General features: G+C 47.6%; 5 protein-coding genes across 8 annotated transcripts; 4 read left to right on the top strand and 1 right to left on the bottom strand.

Annotated features, from left to right (window-relative positions):
• Window positions 1-33: 33 nt before the first annotated feature.
• On the bottom strand, window positions 34-2,378 carry asgrl1 (asialoglycoprotein receptor-like 1). 2 transcript variants are annotated; one of them, XM_068311299.1, is made up of 8 exons: window positions 2,287-2,378; window positions 1,839-1,910; window positions 1,455-1,568; window positions 1,303-1,377; window positions 1,176-1,220; window positions 961-1,100; window positions 765-880; window positions 34-463 (listed from the first exon to the last, which is right to left on the bottom strand). In XM_068311299.1, the coding sequence occupies exons 1-8, from the start codon at window positions 2,333-2,335 to the stop codon at window positions 310-312; spliced, it is 765 nt and encodes a 254-aa protein (XP_068167400.1). In that variant the 5' UTR covers window positions 2,336-2,378; the 3' UTR covers window positions 34-309. The 2 variants fall into 2 exon arrangements, with proteins under 2 accessions (XP_068167400.1, XP_068167401.1); XM_068311300.1 differs by having other exon boundaries at window positions 1,455-1,538.
• A 692-nt stretch (window positions 2,379-3,070) lies between these two features.
• cox6a1 (cytochrome c oxidase subunit 6A1) lies at window positions 3,071-5,233 on the top strand. Its single transcript, XM_068311028.1, has 3 exons — window positions 3,071-3,195; window positions 4,664-4,806; window positions 4,884-5,233. Exons 1-3 carry the CDS (start codon window positions 3,093-3,095, stop codon window positions 4,965-4,967), a joined length of 330 nt encoding a protein of 109 aa, XP_068167129.1. The 5' UTR covers window positions 3,071-3,092; the 3' UTR covers window positions 4,968-5,233.
• Window positions 5,234-5,816: 583 nt separating this feature from the next.
• si:ch211-107p11.3 (GT1 domain-containing protein) lies at window positions 5,817-8,401 on the top strand. 3 transcript variants are annotated; one of them, XM_068310999.1, is made up of 7 exons: window positions 5,817-6,112; window positions 6,222-6,396; window positions 6,476-6,546; window positions 6,622-6,792; window positions 6,872-6,960; window positions 7,034-7,099; window positions 7,563-8,401. In XM_068310999.1, exons 1-7 carry the CDS (start codon window positions 6,097-6,099, stop codon window positions 7,704-7,706), a joined length of 732 nt encoding a protein of 243 aa, XP_068167100.1. In that variant the 5' UTR covers window positions 5,817-6,096; the 3' UTR covers window positions 7,707-8,401. The 3 variants fall into 3 exon arrangements, with proteins under 3 accessions (XP_068167100.1, XP_068167099.1, XP_068167101.1); XM_068310998.1 differs by having other exon boundaries at window positions 7,034-7,120; window positions 7,563-8,400; XM_068311000.1 differs by lacking the exon at window positions 7,563-8,401 and adding an exon at window positions 7,199-7,545.
• Window positions 8,402-9,593: 1,192 nt separating this feature from the next.
• hps4 (HPS4 biogenesis of lysosomal organelles complex 3 subunit 2) lies at window positions 9,594-15,327 on the top strand. The gene is made up of 12 exons (XM_068310996.1): window positions 9,594-9,822; window positions 9,982-10,072; window positions 10,143-10,286; window positions 10,388-10,612; window positions 10,783-10,877; window positions 12,138-12,210; window positions 12,317-12,471; window positions 12,552-12,675; window positions 12,757-13,206; window positions 13,375-13,501; window positions 14,454-14,565; window positions 14,682-15,327. The coding sequence occupies exons 1-12, from the start codon at window positions 9,785-9,787 to the stop codon at window positions 14,851-14,853; spliced, it is 1,806 nt and encodes a 601-aa protein (XP_068167097.1). The 5' UTR covers window positions 9,594-9,784; the 3' UTR covers window positions 14,854-15,327.
• A 221-nt stretch (window positions 15,328-15,548) lies between these two features.
• On the top strand, window positions 15,549-18,289 carry si:ch211-170d8.2 (uncharacterized protein LOC571755 homolog). The gene is made up of 3 exons (XM_068310997.1): window positions 15,549-16,195; window positions 17,013-17,157; window positions 17,232-18,289. The coding sequence occupies exons 1-3, from the start codon at window positions 15,589-15,591 to the stop codon at window positions 17,524-17,526; spliced, it is 1,047 nt and encodes a 348-aa protein (XP_068167098.1). The 5' UTR covers window positions 15,549-15,588; the 3' UTR covers window positions 17,527-18,289.
• The last annotated feature ends 1,262 nt before the right edge of the window (window positions 18,290-19,551 follow it).

Genomic DNA, 19,551 nt, shown 5'->3' with positions numbered 1-19,551 from the left:
TACAGACACACACACACACACACACACACAAAATAAACTTTGAGCCACTTTTATTCCCACTTTTATGGTTTTGGGTTTGGGCTCGGTTCGGGTTCGGGTTTGGGTTTAGGTTTGGATTTGGGTCTGGGTTCAGTTCAGGTATGGGTTTGGGTTCGATTCGGGTTTGGGTTTGGGTTCGGGTTTGGGTTTGGGTTCGGGTTTGGGTTTAGGTTTGGATTTGGGTCTGGGTTCAGTTCAGGTATGGGTTTGGGTTCGATTCGGGTTTGGGTTTGGGTTCGGGTTTGGGTTTGGGTTCGGGTTTGGGTTGGGTCAGACTCGGGCTTCACAGATGTAGCGGTAGGACAGCTGACAGTCGGCGTCGTTCCACTTCTTGAGCACGCGTTGGACGGAGCTGTGGATCTGCCCACAGTCCTCGCCGTTCTCCCGGTAGTCCCAGTTATCAGGTTGACCTTCATCCCAGTAGCTGAACACAAACACAGGAACAGCTGATTGAGATCCAGACATACGTCAGAAGAAATGTTCCAACAGATCCATATGTTGACTCGCTAGCTTACTAGCATGCTAGCTAATCTATTTTAGCAATTCTTGGGGAAAAAAGCCCAAATTTTCCATTAATTTTTTAAATTAGGAATGTGATCGAATCAGAAATCAGATAACCCAGAAGAAGCCGATAATGTAATAAATTTGACCGTTTTTGAACTGGGCCGTGCTGAGACTCCACATTGGGGGTAGTCCCATTTCTTTGAGCTCATGCTTCCTCTTACGCGGCAGAAGAGTTGAACGCCGTCCCGTCCACCCAGCTCCAGTGTCCCTCATGCTGTCGCTCCACAAGCCCGATCCAGTAATCATACTGGGTTTCCACTATTCTAGAAATGAAGTCCTAGAAATGAAGAACATCTGAAGGTTATTTAAAGAGTGTGTGTCAGTGTGTGTGTGTGTGTGTTCTCGGCGTGACCTCACCAATTCCTCCATGTTGTTCAGAACCAGCAGGTGTCCTCCCTTTGCTTGGCACTGCTTCTCAGCGTTATGCCAGGTGATGCTGGCGATGGACACCAGGTAGCAGCTCCTCTGGAAAGTCACCCATCCCTCCCGACACGATCCTGGAGCGGTAAAGGTAGACAGACGTCAACCAAGACAACTAACGCCAATCTCTGATGGGACGGGGTCAGTTTTACCTCTCTGCGGGACCAGTTTGTCCACATGGACGTGCGGCGCTGCAGCTTTAGTTTGGACAGACAAAATAAAAAGTCTTACTGCACGGCGTCGCCAATCATCCTCAAAACCCTGGAAGCGTTTCCTGACCTGAGGCGTGTTCGCCACCGCTGATGGTCTTCAGCTGGAGTTTGATGTCCCTGACCTCTGTGTTCAGCTGGGAGACTGTGACGTAACAAGAGTTCTTAGAAGAGAATGTGACTTAGAAACATGAAAACTGCATTAATGGGTTCATTTCCTACATTTGACTCCGGTGACCAACAGCAAGATTAAGAGCAGCAGCACCAGGACTCCGTAGAGGATGTAAACCAGCATCCTCTTCACACCTGTGGACATCAACCGCCTTAAACCGACGTCTGGAGATAGAAAGCGAAGCGCTATCCACGGATCCTGTTGTGCATCATGAGTTGTTGGCTATTTTTGTTCGGCCTTTCATTATTTCTATTATTTGTATTCCTTCCAGGACATTGGAAATTATTGAAAAGTTCCCATTTTGTACCAAATAAAGTGACCCAGAATCAGTTCAACCTCAAGAGTCAATCAGTTCTTCTTTAGCCCACGATTTGCTCAAAATCTGTTGGTGTACTTTTGAGATATTCTGCCGACGACAGGGTGATCACATTTACCTGTTTGCAGAGTTGTTCTGTTCTCGGGCCCTTCAGGGGACGGCCCAAACTGGTGGTACTGAGGCTCCATTGCTTCAAGAAATCACATCCTGTTAGTCTTTTTAATGCATTCCATAAAAGTCAGGACAAAAACTTTAAGTCGATAATTTTGTCGCGTTTACTGAATAGGAAGGTGTTGGTTAAATCTGTCCTGTTTGTTTTCAAGCCATTTGTTAACTATTAATGGCTCAATCGATAAATAAAGAGATTTACACGAGCCAAACAGAGGTAAATGAATTCTACTAAATTCCGAACTTGTATTTAAACGATATTGAACTTTGTCTTCGCTGCTGGTGAGAATTCAGTCTCATTTGTCCAGGAAAACAGATGATTAAAACACATTTCTACGCTGCTGGAAATGGTTTCAAAGACATTTTAAAGAACAGCAAAGTGAATGTTTCTCTCTTACCTCCATCAGAACATTGTTGGTGATTTTTGTCCGGTTGGACTCTGACCATGAGATGGAAGAATCCTCCCCTTTAAAGAGAAACGCTGCTGAACTTCGATCTGCTAAACGTTTTTAATGTGATCAGCTGATCGCCGTTGAGTTCATCTGTCTGTTGGTTTTTGTATAGACACAATTAAATCTAAATCATAAATCCTCATCAGAGTTATGGTTGTTCATCAAATCACTGATGATATATTTATGATCAGTATTCATAACATCTTGTTTTGCTTTGAAGATAATAAGCTGTAAACTTTGTTGGCAGGACAGAAAATGCTTGATGGACTTTCCTAAAACTTGTTGGAAGGGCAGGTCATGTGACCTGAATGCCCCATTGAATTCTGGATTTGATCCCTCGTCTCCAGTTATGCGAGCAATGCTAACCACTAGCCCACAAAGCCTAATTTCATTACCATTATAAACGACTTTAAACAAACCAGCTCCTTTTGTTCAGACTTATACTGTTTTTTCTTTCTCTATGTAGCCTTCTTTTTTTTCTTTTTTTTCCTGTGTCATTGATGGTATTCTCATTCACTGAAACTCAACAGATAATCAATTTAATACTTTATCTGACAGCAGTTTGTGTGCTTCTGGGATTTCTTTAACTATTTTCTTCCTAAAGACCTTGTGGAACCGGTTGCCCCATAATGTCATGTCTGGTGTAGTTCTACCATTTCACCACCTGGGGTCGCCGTCGGGGTTTATGAAGTCACGTGACCCATCTTGATCAACCTCTTCCGGTCTGTGACGCTCGTAGAAAAAAAATAACAATGGCGGCTGTCGGAAGGCTCTCTCGGGTTTTGCTGCGGTCGGCTTTGGCCCAGAACCGGCGGCAGCTCTCCGCTGCGGCTTCAGCGCACGGCGAAGAGTCCGGTGAGCGGACGGCCGGTCGAAACCCGCCGGCTGTCGTTCATGTTTTAAAAAAAATTACGTGTATTTCTGCACTGACCTTGTTCAGCTAGCGTTAGCATTAGCGGTTAGCTTAACATCCCTGAGCGGACGGGACGGAGGAGACGCGTCAGAAACGGTCGTTAAAAACTTTAAACCTGGAGCCTCATTTAAACACCGATGGTGTGTGTGTGTGTGTTAGTGTGTGTCTATGTGTGTGTTAGTAAAGACGGTGACCAGTTTAAGAGCAACAACAACAACACGTTGCCACGTCTGAAACAGACGTCATAGACTCACCTTCATGTTTATAGAAAATCAAAGTTTTCCATGTTTTTCCGCTAAATTGTAGCTGTTTAGTAAAAAAAAAAAGAAAAAAAAGTCAAATTTAGTGAATTTTAGATGTTTGTGCTAGATTCTAAAATTTAGCACGAAGTTTTATATTGTAAAACTGCCCCCAACACGACCCGAGAAGACGGGGTTGTTCGTTTCTGCTGAGATGAAGGTGAAAGGGTGACTCAAACATCACTAAAAAAAACAGCTAAAACAGTAGAATGAAGTGGTGGACCAGGGTTAGAATTAATAAATCAAAACGTTCCATCTGGAGCTGAATATCCTCTTTTGTTATCGGGAAGTTTGCCCTTCAAACCTGGTAAGAGAGGAGATGCAATCAAACCGTGACTCAACTCGTGTTTGTCACCTCCGGGCCACCGTACTGGCTCAAAATGGATCAGGCTGCCATCACTCACCAGCTGTTATCATCTATAAAGGTCCACTAGTCCAGGTTGATGCAGGTTTTATTAACATTCACATCAAATTACTGTAATTTCAAGACTGTTTATTGTACCTGTCCATAAGCCGCAGACGTCCAGATGTTGTAGCATGAGATATTTACACAGAAAGATTTCAACTTTTTTCCGAACAGTGTGTGTAACATGGAGGTAAAACAACGCTGCCGTCTCCTGCGTCTCGATATCAATTCATTGATGCTATGCTAACGCGCAGCTGCTCTGTTTCCTATGTCAACATCAAGGTTGATTGCCTTTAACATAAAAGCTGCATCATGTGACTTTCTTCACGTGTTTTCCATCATCGGGGGTGTACATGTTGCGCAAAATATCTGTTCAAAACACAGTCAGTCTTCTTTGCCACTTTATCTCTTCTATCTGTCGCGCTCTTGTGTGAAAGAAGTAGCGCCTTGTAGTCCAAAAAATCCATTTTTCTTCTTCCTCGGTGTTCTCAGATCATTTAACATCCGTTTCAGGAATATTTGTCTCATGTTTGACCACCATGAAAGTTTTGTCTATTTATGGTATGGCGTACCAAAAGACTGAAAACAGACAACGGTAATCAGTGTGTTTCCATTTCCTGTGTTTCCTGTGTGTTTATCTGATGGTTATACGTTGAAGAACTGCACTCCGGTTCGTCCGACTGATGTTTGATTTTCTCTCCACAGCCAGAACCTGGAAGCTGCTCAGCTTCCTGGTGGCGCTGCCCGCCGTCGGCGTCTGCATGTTGAACTGTTACCTGAAGGAGCAGAGCCACAGCCACGAGCAGCCGGAGTTTCAACCGTACTCCCACCTCCGCATTCGCAGCAAGGTCCGTCTGCAGACCCTCAGAGCGTCTGACCCGACCTCCGTCTGACCTCTGTCTGACCTGTCTTTTCACTCTTGCAGCGTTTTCCTTGGGGCGAAGGCAACAAAACCCTTTTCCACAATGGGCACGTGAACGCCCTGCCCGATGGCTACGAGAGTCACTAAGAGTAGACCCCCCCTCCAGACCTCTGAAGGGCCCAGGGACCAGTCCTCCCTCTGCGTTTGTTACCGGACCACCGGACCCTCGTTCAGTTTACCACCCTGGTTCTGTTTGCTCATTTACCTCTTCTCCCCGAACCACAACGCAAACAGTCCGTTAAAACTGATGAATAAAGTAACTCTTATTACCTCAGTGGGCGTGTCGTGGTGCTTCCTGTTCTGTTCTGATGAAATAAATATGTGACAACAGTAAATATGAGGACTGAGTTCCATTTAGCTGTCTGTGGTTTCTTCTTCCTGATGTAGACGTCCTGTGAACCACTTCAGACTTTTTTAATGTTATGGATCATGAATGTGAGTTCGATCTGGATTCAAGAACTATTCTGGATCTGTTAATAATAATTTACAGGATTAAATTCCACGTTATGAGTTAGAACATCCGGACTGACCTGACATCAGATCGGAGCTGAAACTGATTAAATCGGGAGTGAAACTGGTTTAAAGTTACTGATCTGGATCCTGAAGGAAACCAGTGAAATATGGGTGCTCGGCAAAGTTGTCCTGGTCCAGGAGTCACATGATGAGGCTCAGCCAATCAGGGACTGTGCCATGTCTCCATCAAAACCATTGTTGGACTCATATTTAGATGTTGGTGACGTCACTAATCTAAAAGTGGGTGCAGATTTGTTCTTTTTTTTTAATCACATTGAGGTTTATTGATAAAAAGTGACACGTGACCATGACCTTTATTTATTCATAAACCAAATTATTCTCGGACTCTTTAAGGATCGTTTGCAGCGGCACTGAACCACGTGACTACTTACTACAGGCTCCACCTCTGTCACGTGAGCGCGCTTTAAACTGACTTAGAAAATCCAGGGTTAACAAAGCTGCTGATATCCGTCGTCTTTAAACGGCTCTTCTCCCCCTTATTTCCGGCGCGCGCGCGGGTTTTGACGATTTAAACCGTGACGTAACGAATCGCCGCATCGATTACGCTCGGCGGTTCTCCGTCTCGCGACAAAACGATGGCGTTTTGATTAGTAAATCTAGCATTGAAACATCTCGAATAACTGCGCGCACCCGTGGAGACAGCAAGGGGAGAGCAATCGCACTCCGATTCATCGATCAGGTCATGAATCCCGACAGAGGTAGGGTTGGAAAATAACCAAACTGTGTTAAAACATTCATGTAGTTCATGTTAGTTTTATTTCTGAGGCTTGTGTGTGTAGTTATGTTGTTTTTGTGTCATTCTGGTAGATTTCCACATGATGAGAAGAAATGAAAGGGCTCATTTTTTCAGCCCTAAAGAGCAGGAACTCATGTTAAGGTTGTATGAAGAGGAAAGAGAAATCCTGACAGCCAAATCCAACACGACCAGCGCCTCCAAACTGAGGGAGGGGGCCTGGCAGAGGATTGCCGATAAAATAAATGTGTAAGACAACATATTTAAATCAATACAACCTGAATTGAACCGCATTATGATGTCAGAATTTTGATTTCCTTTCTCTCAGGTCTTCGGATAGCGGCTACAAAAGAACGTGGCAGCAAGTGAAAGTCAAACACAAAAACATGGTGCAGACAGGTAAGGAGACGTAACCGAACGTTTGATGACTCAACATCTGGATGAGTGTTTTTACCATGTTTTTTCCTCATTCAGCAAAAAGGAGAAGAGCTGAGGTGATGAGGAACGACGACGGGTTGGCCACGATGTCGCTGATATCAGCAGAGGACGACGTCCTGCAGGACAAAGACAAGCTGAGGCTGGAGATCCTGCAGGGAGGAGCATGCATGGAGAGTCTGAGCGCACCTGACAGCTCCTATGGTAGTGGTACGTGTCTTTAATCTGAGGCAGACCCCAGTGGGAATTACCTCTAATCCCATGTCGGGCCCCGACCTGCCCACCTCAGGCCCCGTCCTCCTCCTGCCCGTCACCAAAACCGAACCGGACAGCTTGAGCAGTGACGAGACGGACGTCAGCGACACTCCCGTGGAGACGGTGAGCGATTCTCAACCCGACTCGTTTGACCCGTTGTCTTTAAATGTTTGACTTTGTTTACGTTTCCCTTCAGGAGGTGTCCAGTCCACAGGGGGGGGTCGACGCCGCCTGTCCCACGCCCGCCGGCCGGACCTCAGAGGTGAGGCTCGCCGCTCAGAGGGTGAATTTGCATTTTTAATCAAATTTCATTTCCAAATAACGGTTTTATCAAATGTAGTTTGATTCTGTCTATTTTCAGGTCCATTTCTCACCAAAACGTCAGAATTTCCAGCGTTTGTTTTTTTTTTTTATCGGCACAGCTCCTGAAATTTCATCTGGCGATTTGACCTCGTCCGTAACTGATCCGTGTCACCAAGACGTGAAACACCTGCAGAGGTGAACGGGTAGCTAAGATAAAGGCTTATTTAATTCCTCGCTTTTAGCAGAATGAGATTAAACATCAGTGAGTCGACAGAATCGACAGCGATGAAACTTTTCTGTTGCATCCAGCTGATTTTTCGGATGACTGGAAACCGGTCGTAGCTGGTGTCCCAGTGAAGCGATGACATCACACAGGTTAAACACCTGAGCGGTGTGAGAACATGTTGCGTTTGATTTTGCAGAAGCAGACTGAAGACGTCCGAGCTCTCTACTGCAGCTACCTCAGGAAGGAGATGGAGAACCGCGACCAACAGATGGCGCTGCGAGCTCTGAAGATGAAGAAACTGGAGAAGGAAATCCTGCTGCTGGACAAACAGCTGATGTGACCAGTTCACACAGGTTTAAGGGGATTAACTGCAGTCGAATGGGAGCGTTGGACTCATCTTTTAATTTATCTTTCTTGGAGAGAGAAACTTCTCAGAGGAGGAGCGTCAGGGAGATGAATCGAATCGTCGTCTTGTTCCTTATGATTTCCTTTGTTATGTGTTGTTTATTTTAATTTTATTTTAATTTTATTATATTTTATTTTATTTATCATATACAACTCTGGCAGCTTTTAATTCACTACCAAATAATTCTAAAAATTTTTTAGAATTACCTCAGTTGAATAATGCAGGAACTGTTGCTCTCATAGTTTGGATTTAACATTAATATATTTCGTGTCTTGTGGTGACGACGGCTGATGACCAGACCGGACTCATGCAGTGACCACATCCATTCTGACATTTGTGATGTTTGAAGTTAAAACTGATTTCTTCTACAGGCATCAAGCTGTATTATTTAAGAGCTCTAAAAACACTTGTTTCAAAGTGCAGAAAGATTTAAAGGGAATATGTGTTCCATCCGTTTGTGGTCTGATCGTCGCAGGATGAATAACATACATTTTACATTCAAGCGTTTTCAAATCATATTAGATGTATGATTTTGTTTTTTTTAAACTATTTTCACGGTTGTATTTTATTGATTTTCCAGAATAGATTTAGATTCATAACGTCAGTGAACTGTAGAGCAGTTGAATATAAAACATGTTTTCTATGTTTATTCTGTTGAATTATACTGATTTAAATTCAATGAAAACGCTTATTAGACGGATAAATCCAGTGTTTATCCGCTCTTTGGCTTCTTGGACGCCGTGGGCTTCCGTCGTGCCCAGCCACCCCGCTAGACCCGCCCCCTTCCACGTCTGATTGGCTCGGCTTGCTGTCCTTATTTAAAGTGACAAATCAGCTAAGTAACGGACAGCCATTAGCCAATCACACTCAAGAACGAAGCGTCACACCTTCATCATATTAGGATTAGCCCGCACGCATTTAAAGTCAAAATGGCGGATTATCCGTTCGCGATTTACACGGAAAGATGTTTCCTCCAACGACGGGGACTCATTTCAGGAGACATTTTGACGTCGTGACTTTATAACCGAGCCCATATTCCTGCGTGACGTCAGTCACAAGCAAATAAAATCTAGTTGGATCCGGTTTGATTCCGGTTTTGGTTAACAGACCCCTGCGCGCTCACGGCTCGCTTCGGAAGACAGCGGCAATCGAGTACCGAAAACAGGATTCATATCTGCTATCTGCACTCTTCAGATTATTTCCATTCATCCTCTGGATTATAATTTTGTGGTTTATGCTCGGTATGAACACATGTGGAACTAACCGGACATGAAACGACGGAAGTAGCTCAGACACGATATTCTGTTCCGTTTGAAATATGACGGGTTTTACTCCATGTTGGTTTTAACCGTCTATTAAATAAATACAGTACTCATAATAAAGTATTTATTTACATCAACCAATAATTCACGAAGCAGAATATTTCAAATGTTGCTTTCCCTTCAGAAACAGTTGCTGTAAAAATAAACTAAATGTTTTAGTAAAGAAAAAAAAAACTTTTGTGACACTTACAAAATAAATAAACATAAAATAACAAAAATATTGCATTTATTTTTTTATGACAATCTATTAAATAGTGGGAAAAAAAGAACGAAATATTCTAGAAAATTTATCCTCGACCCACAGAATGTAATCCGGACCTGTTGACTGTCACGTGATGATGTCTTTATTTATCACAAACAATAAACGTCACAAACCATAACCTTTAATTGTTGTCGTCTCATTTCTATCTTAACTTTGCCGCACACACAACGTTTTAACGCCACATTTAAAACGGTGATACTAACGTTCGCCTTTGTCCCTGCGCGCTCGCCGTACTTTCACATGACTTCCACTGCGTGTGACTGACCCACATTCCTGCGGGGGCTCTGAAGCTGTCAGTCTCGGTCCGGGACCGGAGACTCGGAACCCACCGGGGGTCGCGGGTCAGAGATGTAGCCGTGGAGGGGGCTGTAAATGCCGGGATATTCGCGGATCTGGTCCCGCTGGTTGGACCCGCGACAGGAACCCTGATGGCGGACCAGATGCCTCCAGAGTCCAGAGGGGGGAGGTACGGAAGCTGCTGCCTAAAATATGAAAACCTTCAAATACAGACTCGAAACTTCCTCTTTGTGAAACAATCAGCCGATTCGTTCTGATGTTGTTTGTTTGGACGAGTTCTCCATCTTTGTTTGTTGTCAACAACCTTCATCATCATCTTCCTCACCAGGTGCTCCTACTTCTTCCTCTACGACGCCTCCAAGGTCAAAGACGAGGGCGACCTGACGCGGGAGGGCATCTGCTACTTCCACCCCGAGGAGGTGGGTTGTCGTGGGTTGCTGTCGCTTGCCGTCGGTTGCTGTCGGTTGGTGACGTTGTGTTTCCGCTCAGACGCCTCTGGACCGCCAGGAGCTGATCTGCGGGCAGCTCGCCGGCGTCGGACGCTGCGTCTCCGAGCTGTCCTTCTCCCCCGTGAGGACGCTGAAGCTGTGCCGCCACCGCTTCGCCGTCCGGATGAAGGATGACTTCTTCTGGGTCAGTGGGTCACGGGTCCGGCGCCCCGCCCCCGGTGGTGGGGGTTGTGTGTGTCCCAGGTGTGTTATTGTGAGTGTGTGTGTTCTGGTGTGTCCCCCCAGGCGCTGGGCTGCTCGGCTGAAGTTCCCACCCACAGGATGTGCGAGCTCCTGGATCAGCTGATCGACCTGTTCTGCTTCTACCACGGACCCGTCCGGCGCAGCTACCAGCTGGACGGCCGGCAGGTCCTGGCTCCCCGATGGGCCAAATACCTGTCGCACCTCCAGTCGGGCGCGTCGGACCTCCAGCGGGTCTTTACCTGCCTGAAGACCGTCGACTCCACCAACGTACGTCCCGTTGGTGTCGCCACGCAGGAAGCAGGGGTGGCGACACTTCCTGTTGGGTCAGGGCTGCTGACAGAGACAAGAAGTGTCCTCCAACACCCAGAATGCTCAAACGTGCTGACTCAGCGTTAGCCTAGCGTCAAGTCGCTAACGGACGAACGCTTCGTTTTCAGGTGGATCCTCTGCTGCTGCTCAAAGCTGCTCTCATCCTGCAGGCCTGTCAGCGCTGCCCCCTGGTGTTAGCAGGCTGCATCCTGTTCAAGGGCAGGTGAGCCCTCTAGTCACTAACTAGTCCTCTAGTCACTAACTAGTCCTCTAGTCACTAACTAGTCCTCTAGTCACTGTCTAGTTTTCTCGTCATTAACTAGTCCCCTAGTCAATAACTAGTCCTCTAGTCAGTTGGTAACTAGTCCTCTAGTCAGTCGGTAACTAGTCCTCGAGCCAGTCTTTAACTAGTCCTCTAGTCAGTCGGCAACTACTCTAGTCAGTCGGTGACTCGTCCTCAAGTCAGTCAGTAACTAGCCCTTGAGTCAGTAACTAGTTGGTAACTAGCCCTTGAGTCAGTCGGTAACTAGTCCTCTAGTCAGTCGGTAACTCGTCCTCGAGTCAGTAACTAGTCAGTAACTAGTCCTCTAGTCAGTCGGTAACTAGTCCTCGAGTCAGTCTTTAACTAGTCCTCTAGTCAGTCGGTAACTACTCCTTGAGTCAGTCGGTAACTAGTCCACTAGTCAGTCAGTAACTAGTCCTCTAGTCAGTCGGTAACTCGTCCTCGAGTCAGTAACTAGTCCTCTAGTCAGTCGGTAACTAGTCCTCGAGTCAGTCTTTAACTAGTCCTCTAGTCAGTCGGTAACTAGTCCTTGAGTCAGTCGGTAAGTAGTCCTCTATTCAGTCGGTAACTAGTCCTTGAGTCAGTCGGTAACTAGTCCACTAGTCAGTCGGTAACTAGTCCTCTAGTCAGTCTTTAACTAGTCCTCTAGTCAGTTGGTAACTAGTCCTCTAGTCACTCGGTAACTAGTCTTCTTGTCAGTCAGTAACTAGTCCTCGAGCCAGTCTTTAACTAGTCCTCTAGTCAGTCGGCAACTACTCTAGTCAGTCGGTGACTCGTCCTCGAGTCAGTCAGTAACTAGCCCTTGAGTCAGTAACTAGTTGGTAACTAGCCCTTGAGTCAGTCGGTAACTAGTCCTCTAGTCAGTCGGTAACTCGTCCTCGAGTCAGTAACTAGTCAGTAACTAGTCCTCTAGTCAGTCGGTAACTAGTCCTCGAGTCAGTCTTTAACTAGTCCTCTAGTCAGTCGGTAACTAGTCCTTGAGTCAGTCGGTAAGTAGTCCTCTATTCAGTCGGTAACTAGTCCTTGAGTCAGTCGGTAACTAGTCCACTAGTCAGTCGGTAACTAGTCCTCTAGTCAGTCTTTAACTAGTCCTCTAGTCAGTTGGTAACTAGTCCTCTAGTCACTCGGTAACTAGTCTTCTTGTCAGTCAGTAACTAGTCTTCTGGTCAGTCTCTAACTAGCCCTTACTTGTCTTCACAGAGTCGTGAGCACACAGATGGTTCCAGAGCTCACGATGAAGGTGATGTTCCACGAGAGTGAAACCTACAGCGAGGTAGGACCGCCTGTTGCCGTGACAACTGTCCCGATCGTCCTGTCTGCTAGCATGTCTTGCAGCTCTATGCTAGGATAGGCTAACCAGGTTCACGATGTGTGTCCAGAGGCCCAGCAGTGGCTCCTCCTCGTTTGACAGTGACTCCGCCTCTTTTGACAATGGCTCCGCTCCCTTTAGAAGCGTGGTCAGCTCCACCACCGTGTTCCTGACCACGGCTGAGCTCCGGTTCCTGCAGGCGGCCCCCGTGGACAAGGACTTCCGGTACCGTCTTCAGGTCAAACCGTTGACAGTCCTTCAAACGTGCTGTGAATCCTGAGCATCTCACACTTCCTGTCCTCCAGTTCCCACTCAACGCCACGCAAAGACACGCCCCCCACCAAGACCCGCCTCTCCAGGACGTTGTCCGACATGCCGTCCACCGAGTCCGAGCCGTCGGTTCCGGGTTCCTCAGAGTCTCCTCAGAAGGTGTCGGACGTCTCCGAAGCATCGCTTCCCCAGAAACGCCCCAAACTCTTCTGACTCCGCCTCTCCTATTGTCGTATGCAGAAGGTTCCAGACTTGTTGGATGACTCGGCGTTCAGCCCGGTTCCGTCACGGACTGCCGCCGCTCCACCCGTCCCTCAGACGCCGTCGCTAGAACCTCCGTTATCGAACGGAGAACCGTCCCATGGCGCTGAGGAGGAAGTCCTGGACGAGTCGTATTACCACAGCTTTCACAGCGATGGAAGCAGAGACAATCAGGCTCCGCCCAAAGGAGGGGCCTCGGCGTTCAGAGACAACTGCGTCCTCCAAGGACGTGCAGGAGAAGTGGATTCTGGGAAGTTGTATGACCTCAGACGACCCGGGAACGGCCTGCCCCACAGCGGTGGGCCTGAGGAAGACGAGCAGAGTCCGCTGGTTCCCATGACCCTGTACCTGCACCGGGTGAGGGGGCTGGTTCTGGCCCTCCTGGTGGACCCCCCCTTCATGAGTGATGCGGCTTCCATGGAGGACGTGGTGAGAAACACCAATTAATGATCAATAATAATCATAAATAAACCAACAGATATCTAGGAGTAAGATTATAATGTGTGTGTGTGTGTGTGTGTGTGTGTGTGTGTGTGTGTGTGTGTGTGTGTGTGTGTGTGTGTGTGTGTGTGTGTGTGTGTGTGTGTGTGTGTTCAGTATCACTGCAGCCTGGCGTCTCTGAATGGGCTGGAGGCCCATCTGAGGACCGTCCCCCCGGGGGCCCCTGGTGTCCCCGGCCCCTACTTCTTTGCCCATTTTGACTGCATTCAGAGCACAATGACAGGTGAGCACCCCCCCGCCCCGCCCCCCCCGGAGTGGGGGGCTCACTGATGATGGGGGGAGGGCCCACTGAGGGCTCACTGTTTTTGTTTGGAAGTGATGACGAAACATCTCTAAATAATGACATAGCATCTCTAATAATGACTTTGCATCTCTAATAATGAAGTACCATCTCTAATTAAGGATGTAGGATCTCTAAATAATGATGTAACATCTCTATATAATGACATAGCATCTCTAATTAAGGATGTAGGATCTCTAAATAATGATGTAACATCTCTATATAATGACATAGCATCTCTAATAATGTCGTAGCATCTCTAATTAATAACGTAGCATATCTAAATAATGACTTAACATCTCTAAATAATGGCGTAACATCTCTAATGACATAGTCTCTCATAATGACGTAACATCTCTAAATAATGGCATAAAATCTCTAATAATGACATAGCCTCTCATAATGACATTGCATCTCTAAATAATGATGTAGCATCTCTAAATAATGATGTAGCATCTCTAAATATTGAAGTAGCATCTCTAAACAATGACGAAGCATTTCTAAATAATGACGTAACATCTCTAATAAAGACATAGCCTCTCATAATGACATACCATCTCTAAATAATGATGTAGGATCTCTGAATAATGACTTAACATCTCTAAATAGTGACATAGCATCTCTAATAATGATTTAGCATATCTAAATAATGACGTAGCATCTATAAATAATGACATATCTCTAAATACTGACGTAGCATCTCTACATAATGACGTAACATGTCTAATAATGACGTAGCCTCTCTCATAATGACATAGCGTAGGTCGGTCGGTCGGTCTATTGGTTGGTCGCTCTATCGAGCTTGTGGCCAACTGGCAGGAGTGTGCTCAGATTTCCTGGGGGGCAGTTCAGGTCGGGGGGGTACTGAGGCTCTCCTCATTGTGTGTCCCTGCAGCCAACCTGTCTGGGCGTCCGGGGGGGGGCCCAGAGCGGCCCTTTGTGAAGGCCACCTCTCTCCTCCACTCGCATTTCTGTAACACTGAGACTCTGCAGGAGGCTATTATCAGGTCAGTAGGGCAGGGATGTGATGGGGGGGGGTTCTCGTTTGGTGAGGCGGGGGTGGGAGTCGTGTCCGTCAGTCCGTTAGGTTTACCCCACCGACATGTTCTCCCTCCGCCATCAGGAGCGCCGGCGCCGCCGTGTACGGGACCCGGAGTGTCGCCCAGGAGACGTTCTTCCAGCAGCACGGCGGCTCCCTGAGGAACTCCGGCGTTCCCAACCACCAGGACTCCGCCTTCTCTCTGCCCAGCAAGGCCCGGCACCGGCTGCTGAAGCACGGGGTCAACCTGCTCTGACGCCATTCTGCTGGGGCGTCGCCATGGAAACAACACATTGAAGCATCAGGCCCGCCGGTAGCAGGTTAGGGCTGGTTAGCCTAGAGCTAATTTTTGTGGTTTTTCGCAGGGCTGTCGGCGCAACCAGTGACACGAATCTCACCGATTTATTTCTCTTTGGTTTATTTTACTACTTAAAGTTAAATTCTTATTCTTTCAAATTGACAGTGACAGTTTAGAGGTTTGTTGTTTTTCATTTCCATGACATCCAGTCATTTTTTTGGCTTGAATGACTGAGGATATTTTTGTTTGTCCCCCCCAAAGGACAGGTCACAGTTCTGCTTTATTTATTTTATTTCTTTCTGCTGTTACACTGAAAATTAATTACTATCTTGGACTTTTTGTATTCTGGAAAGTTCTGACTGTTGAGGCTCTCTGTTTTAAATCCAGGAAATTAAAACTTTAAATTTCTATGCTACTGAATTTAATGCAGATTCACACTTTTTTCCATTTAGTTTATTACATAAACTTCTAAAACAATATTTTAATAAAGAAATTGTGTGGGAAAAAGCAGTGATTTGTTTTTATTTTTCTCCTCCACCTTTGATTTTTTTCCCATGAGCCACACAAACACGTGATCAGTCCAAACAAGCGTGAGGCTGTTAGTTAAAGACAAACGTTAAATAAATCATCTCGTTTCGAACCCGATTGTTGCTGATCCCGGTCTGGAGTCATTAGAGTCATTAGAGGAGCTGAATGTCAATGGATGGCTCTGCGCGCCGGGGGGGCCTCATTATGTACGCGCATTTAAAGAACGCCCCGGGGGGTAAACGGGTGGGTAACAAAACGAGGGGCGGCTCTGGATTTAAATTCCAAGCGGAGAGATGCGCCTCATTGTCCGCGGGATATAAGGCGTTGTGGTCGGGCTGGAGGCAGAACGCCAACATGGACTCCGCGCGGTGCGGCTGGATCGTCCTGATTCTCCTCTCCGGGGTGACGTGGGGCTGTGGGGTATCCGGACGCGCGGTGAAAACACCAGGATTTCCGTCACAAGCCGCGGATGAAGCGTCAGGATTAACTTTACGCGCGGATGCGCTGAAGCGCTGGAGGCGCGCAGACGCGGCGGCGCACCGGGAGCGGTGCGCGGAGCTCGCCGCTCCCTGGCAGGAGAACGCACTGCCGGTACCGCGGGACAACGCGACCCTGTTGGAGCTCCGGGTCAGACCGTTTCACACCGGGGCCTCCCGGGACCCGGTGTTCCCGGGAAAGACTCTGTTCAGCTTCGTGCGGCGGGTTTACCGCTGCTGCCGGGAGGGGGCCCTCTGCAGGAGCGTGAAGGGGATACCGGGACGCCTGAGAGGAGGTAACGGAGCGCCGGGGTCGGTCGGTCACCGCTTCAGCTGGTTGGTGCTTTATTGTCTGTGTGGTGAGAATAAAACAAAATAATGTCAGCTGTTAAAATAAAGATAAGCCACCGGAAGTTGCTCAAAGCACCTGGATCAAGTCTCCTCTAGGGAACTGACTCGGTTTCTGGTCCACGAACCGGATCATCCGGATGTAAATCCTCACACCTCAACACGTCTGACTTTCTGCGTTCTTTTCCCTAAAAATGTTTAAAAAAAAAAAAAATTTGGAGGACAGGCTCCACCCCTTTGTGTGAGACAATGACAAACTTTAATGAAAGTTTATTTATAAATACATCCTGATAATTGATTGATTGATCATCATTCATTATTTTATACCTCGTAAAGCAAATTATTAATTGAATAAAAGCTGCTGTAAACCCAGAAGCAGGTCTCTAAGTGAAGAACGATGACGTCACTACAAGCATGTGATTCTATTCAGAACACATGACGTTTATCGGGGGGGAACGCCTCCTCTGACGTCACTACTCTTCAACGAGTTTAAACACGACCGGAAGTAAAATCAGTAATAAATACAAGAGGAGCAGTTTGAAAGGCGAGGACGTGACTTTGAGCACACAGGGAGTAGCGTCTGTCGCTAAGGATCATGGGAGATGTAGTCTTCAATGACAGGTATCGGCAATCAACAGAATTTCATCCAAACTTTTTAGGTTGTGTCATCAATAGAGGGAATCAATCAGGTTTTGATTCAGTGAGGGTGTGTGTGTGTGTGTGGGGGGCTTTATACGGACTAAAAGCAAACTTCTCCCCCCCCAGGGACGGACGTGGAGTTCCTCCTCAGCAGGGAGGTGTTCTCTCTGAGGGTCACCAGAGCCGAGCTCCACCTCCACCTGTCCAACCCCCACCACCTGGACGTCCACCCGGTGCTCTCCGCCCTGTCCAAACGGGGGCTCCCCACCAGGTAAGCACTCAGGTGCGTCCCATCAGCCCGGGCGGCCCCTCCCACAGCCGACTGACGCTCTCCTCCCCCTCCAGGTACACCCGGGGGTCGCGGGGTGACGCCGTGGAGCTGCAGGTGGATCTGCTGCTCCTCCTCCAGAGGCTGCAGGAGGCGGCGGGCGGGGCCGGGGCCGGGGGGGGTCCATCCGTGGCCGACGCCCGACAGGTGTTTCCCTCCTCCGTCCCGAGGGACCCTGATGGCGCCCCCTGGGGGCCCGTCCTGGAGCTGGGTCTGGTCCTGGGCTGCAGTCGGGCCGGATGGGGGGTCCCCTGTGGGACGGGAGGGGTCCGCCTCTCACACCCCCCCTTCATGGCTCTGTACTACCAGTGAGTCGTCCAGCGGCTCCTGACGAACTGAAGCACTTCAAAGTCACATTAATTTAAAGAAGCTCTTTTTGTGTAGATATTTATGTAAATAGTGGATATTCTCTAATTTTATGACGTCACTGTTTCAAAATAAAAGCATCAAACGAACAGGAAGTAGATTTGATTCAATTTGACGAGAAAAACCTTTTTAAAAAAAAATGTTTTCAAATATCAGCAGAAGAACCTGACAGGTTTAATGACCGAGTGTTTGTTAATCTGGATGTTTGTTAATCTGGTTGTTTGTTAATCTGGATGTTTTTTTAATCTGGATGTTGATGCGCCGTCAGCTTTGTGTTGTTTATTTGTTGTGCACTGGTTCCTGGAGACGGACCGGACGTCAAACATTGGTGGAGTTTATTTTCTCGTTCTTGTCTTCTGGAAAGTCGTGGGTTAAACCTGTGGGTCAGAACCCAGAAGGAGGGTCAAACATTTTCAAATAGTTAGTACAGGTTAACAAGTCGTCCTCGTCCTCTCATCAGAGCAGCACGGCGGCGCAGCGGTAACGCTGTCGCCTCACAGCCAGGAGGTCTGGGGTTCAAATCCCACAAGGGCCTCTCTGTGAGGAGTTTGCATGTTCTCCACGTGTCTGGTGGGTCCAAAAACATGCGCATAGCTGAGTTAAAGTGATCATAGGTGTGAAGGAGGGTGTGAGGACACACCCAGGGGGGGTCATTGTAGTGGGGACCTGGTTCTAAACCCAGTTACAGAAACTGGGTTTAGAACTGGGTCTTTTGTTGGGTTTCCTCCACCTGTGAACCCCATAAATACAAGTTCCAACCCAAACCCCAGCAGCTGAAGGTTCAGCTCAGAGAGATGAGAGGAGGAACTCAGACCTGAGGTTATGGGTTCAAATCCCAGCTTCTGCCTTTAGATTTTCTCCAGAGTGTTGTGAATAATAAATACAACATCCGACCACTTCCTGTGTGTGGAGTCAGGTAGCTCAGCCTGTTAAGGTGCTGAGCAGGTGTGCAGATGTTATAGGTTCAAATCCCACCCCCCCAACATTTTTTTAGGCTGTTTCCTGAACGACGAAGACAAATACGCCCGGAGAAAAGGTGTGAGCGTGAAGGAATCGGTAGCGTGGTGGGTTAGCCCGTAACGATGAGCCCTCGGTCCTACATCCATGTCCCAACCCAGCGCTGCAGGTTCTGGATCAAAACTGTGTCTCGCAGTAACGAGGCCCGGGGGGGGCCGTGTCCCCTCCGCGGGTCTGGAGCTATAGAAAGAGGGGGTTATGGAGCCCTGAGCCAGAAACGGCTGACCTTTTACTGCTTTCATGAACATTAATGTTTTTTAAGGGGAAGGAAGAGGAGGCTGCCGCCAGGCGAAGAACGTTCCGATGTCGTCAGGTTTGTAGGATTAAGTTTTTGAGAAGAACTTCTTGAACTTCCTGTCGGACATGAACTTTAATAAACCAGAGATTATTTAATCCCTGGACGAGGTAAAGGTTTTCAAAATGAACAAAAGGGCCAAAGGAAGCTGCCCAAACAGAGGAACAGAACCCCAAGAGGACCGCTGGATTTGTCTGTAAATTACAAGTAAAATGAAAACAAAACCCACAAAGTAATCTGATTACAGTTGTACAAAAAAAGTGGTGAGCAGCCCCCCCCCACTCCTAATGCTAACACAATCCAGCGCCTGCCTGCAGTCGACAGGTGACTCACTCGGCCCACTCCTCCACAATGTGGTCACACATTTGGTTCAAACACCTCCAGGAGGAAACGAGGCAGACTGTCTGTGAGGACGACCCCCCCCCCCCCCCGTCTGAACAGCTGAAGACGATTTGAGGGCTCCCGCTCTGATTGAGGGTCTGGGATTGGAGCCGGGGATGGAACAGGTGGAGTGGGCGGAGCCAGGACTGAAGGTGGTGACGCGTTGGGGGGAGGAACCAAACAGAACCCCCCCCATCCCCCATGAAACCTGTAACAATCACACACACATGTGTTGTTAGTTTCTGTTGGAACACACCTGTCGGAATCCAGAGAAGGTC

The sequence above is a fragment of the Antennarius striatus genome, chromosome 3 (genome assembly GCF_040054535.1).
Source record: "Antennarius striatus isolate MH-2024 chromosome 3, ASM4005453v1, whole genome shotgun sequence".
NCBI classification, from domain to species: Eukaryota; Metazoa; Chordata; class Actinopteri; order Lophiiformes; family Antennariidae; genus Antennarius; species Antennarius striatus.
Note: the sequence above shows the minus strand (reverse complement) of the source record. Positions and strands in the feature narration are given on the sequence as shown.

Bases quoted from the DNA above. Each gene is read 5' to 3' on its own strand.
- si:ch211-170d8.2 (XM_068310997.1), top strand. From the start codon at position 15,589: ATGTCAATGGATGGCTCTGCGCGCCGGGGGGGCCTCATTATGTACGCG. The intron at 16,196-17,012 runs GTAACGGAGCGC...CTCCCCCCCCAG, and splicing joins ACCGGGACGCCTGAGAGGAG to GGACGGACGTGGAGTTCCTC. The intron at 17,158-17,231 runs GTAAGCACTCAG...CTCCCCCTCCAG, and splicing joins AAACGGGGGCTCCCCACCAG to GTACACCCGGGGGTCGCGGG.
- hps4 (XM_068310996.1), top strand. From the start codon at position 9,785: ATGGCGGACCAGATGCCTCCAGAGTCCAGAGGGGGGAG. The intron at 10,073-10,142 runs GTGGGTTGTCGT...GTTTCCGCTCAG, and splicing joins GCTACTTCCACCCCGAGGAG to ACGCCTCTGGACCGCCAGGA. The intron at 12,211-12,316 runs GTAGGACCGCCT...ATGTGTGTCCAG, and splicing joins AGAGTGAAACCTACAGCGAG to AGGCCCAGCAGTGGCTCCTC.
- si:ch211-107p11.3 (XM_068310998.1), top strand. The intron at 6,961-7,033 runs GTGAGCGATTCT...GTTTCCCTTCAG, and splicing joins GCGACACTCCCGTGGAGACG to GAGGTGTCCAGTCCACAGGG. The intron at 7,121-7,562 runs GTGAATTTGCAT...TTGATTTTGCAG, and splicing joins TGAGGCTCGCCGCTCAGAGG to AAGCAGACTGAAGACGTCCG.
- cox6a1 (XM_068311028.1), top strand. From the start codon at position 3,093: ATGGCGGCTGTCGGAAGGCTCTCTCGGGTTTTGCTGCGGTCGGCTTTG. The intron at 3,196-4,663 runs GTGAGCGGACGG...TTCTCTCCACAG, and splicing joins AGCGCACGGCGAAGAGTCCG to CCAGAACCTGGAAGCTGCTC. The intron at 4,807-4,883 runs GTCCGTCTGCAG...TCACTCTTGCAG, and splicing joins ACCTCCGCATTCGCAGCAAG to CGTTTTCCTTGGGGCGAAGG.
- asgrl1 (XM_068311299.1), bottom strand. From the start codon at position 2,335: ATGGTCAGAGTCCAACCGGACAAAAATCACCAACAATGTTCTGATGGA. The intron at 1,569-1,838 runs GTAAATGTGATC...TTCTATCTCCAG, and splicing joins CAGAACAACTCTGCAAACAG to ACGTCGGTTTAAGGCGGTTG. The intron at 464-764 runs GTAAGAGGAAGC...GTTTGTGTTCAG, and splicing joins GCGTTCAACTCTTCTGCCGC to CTACTGGGATGAAGGTCAAC.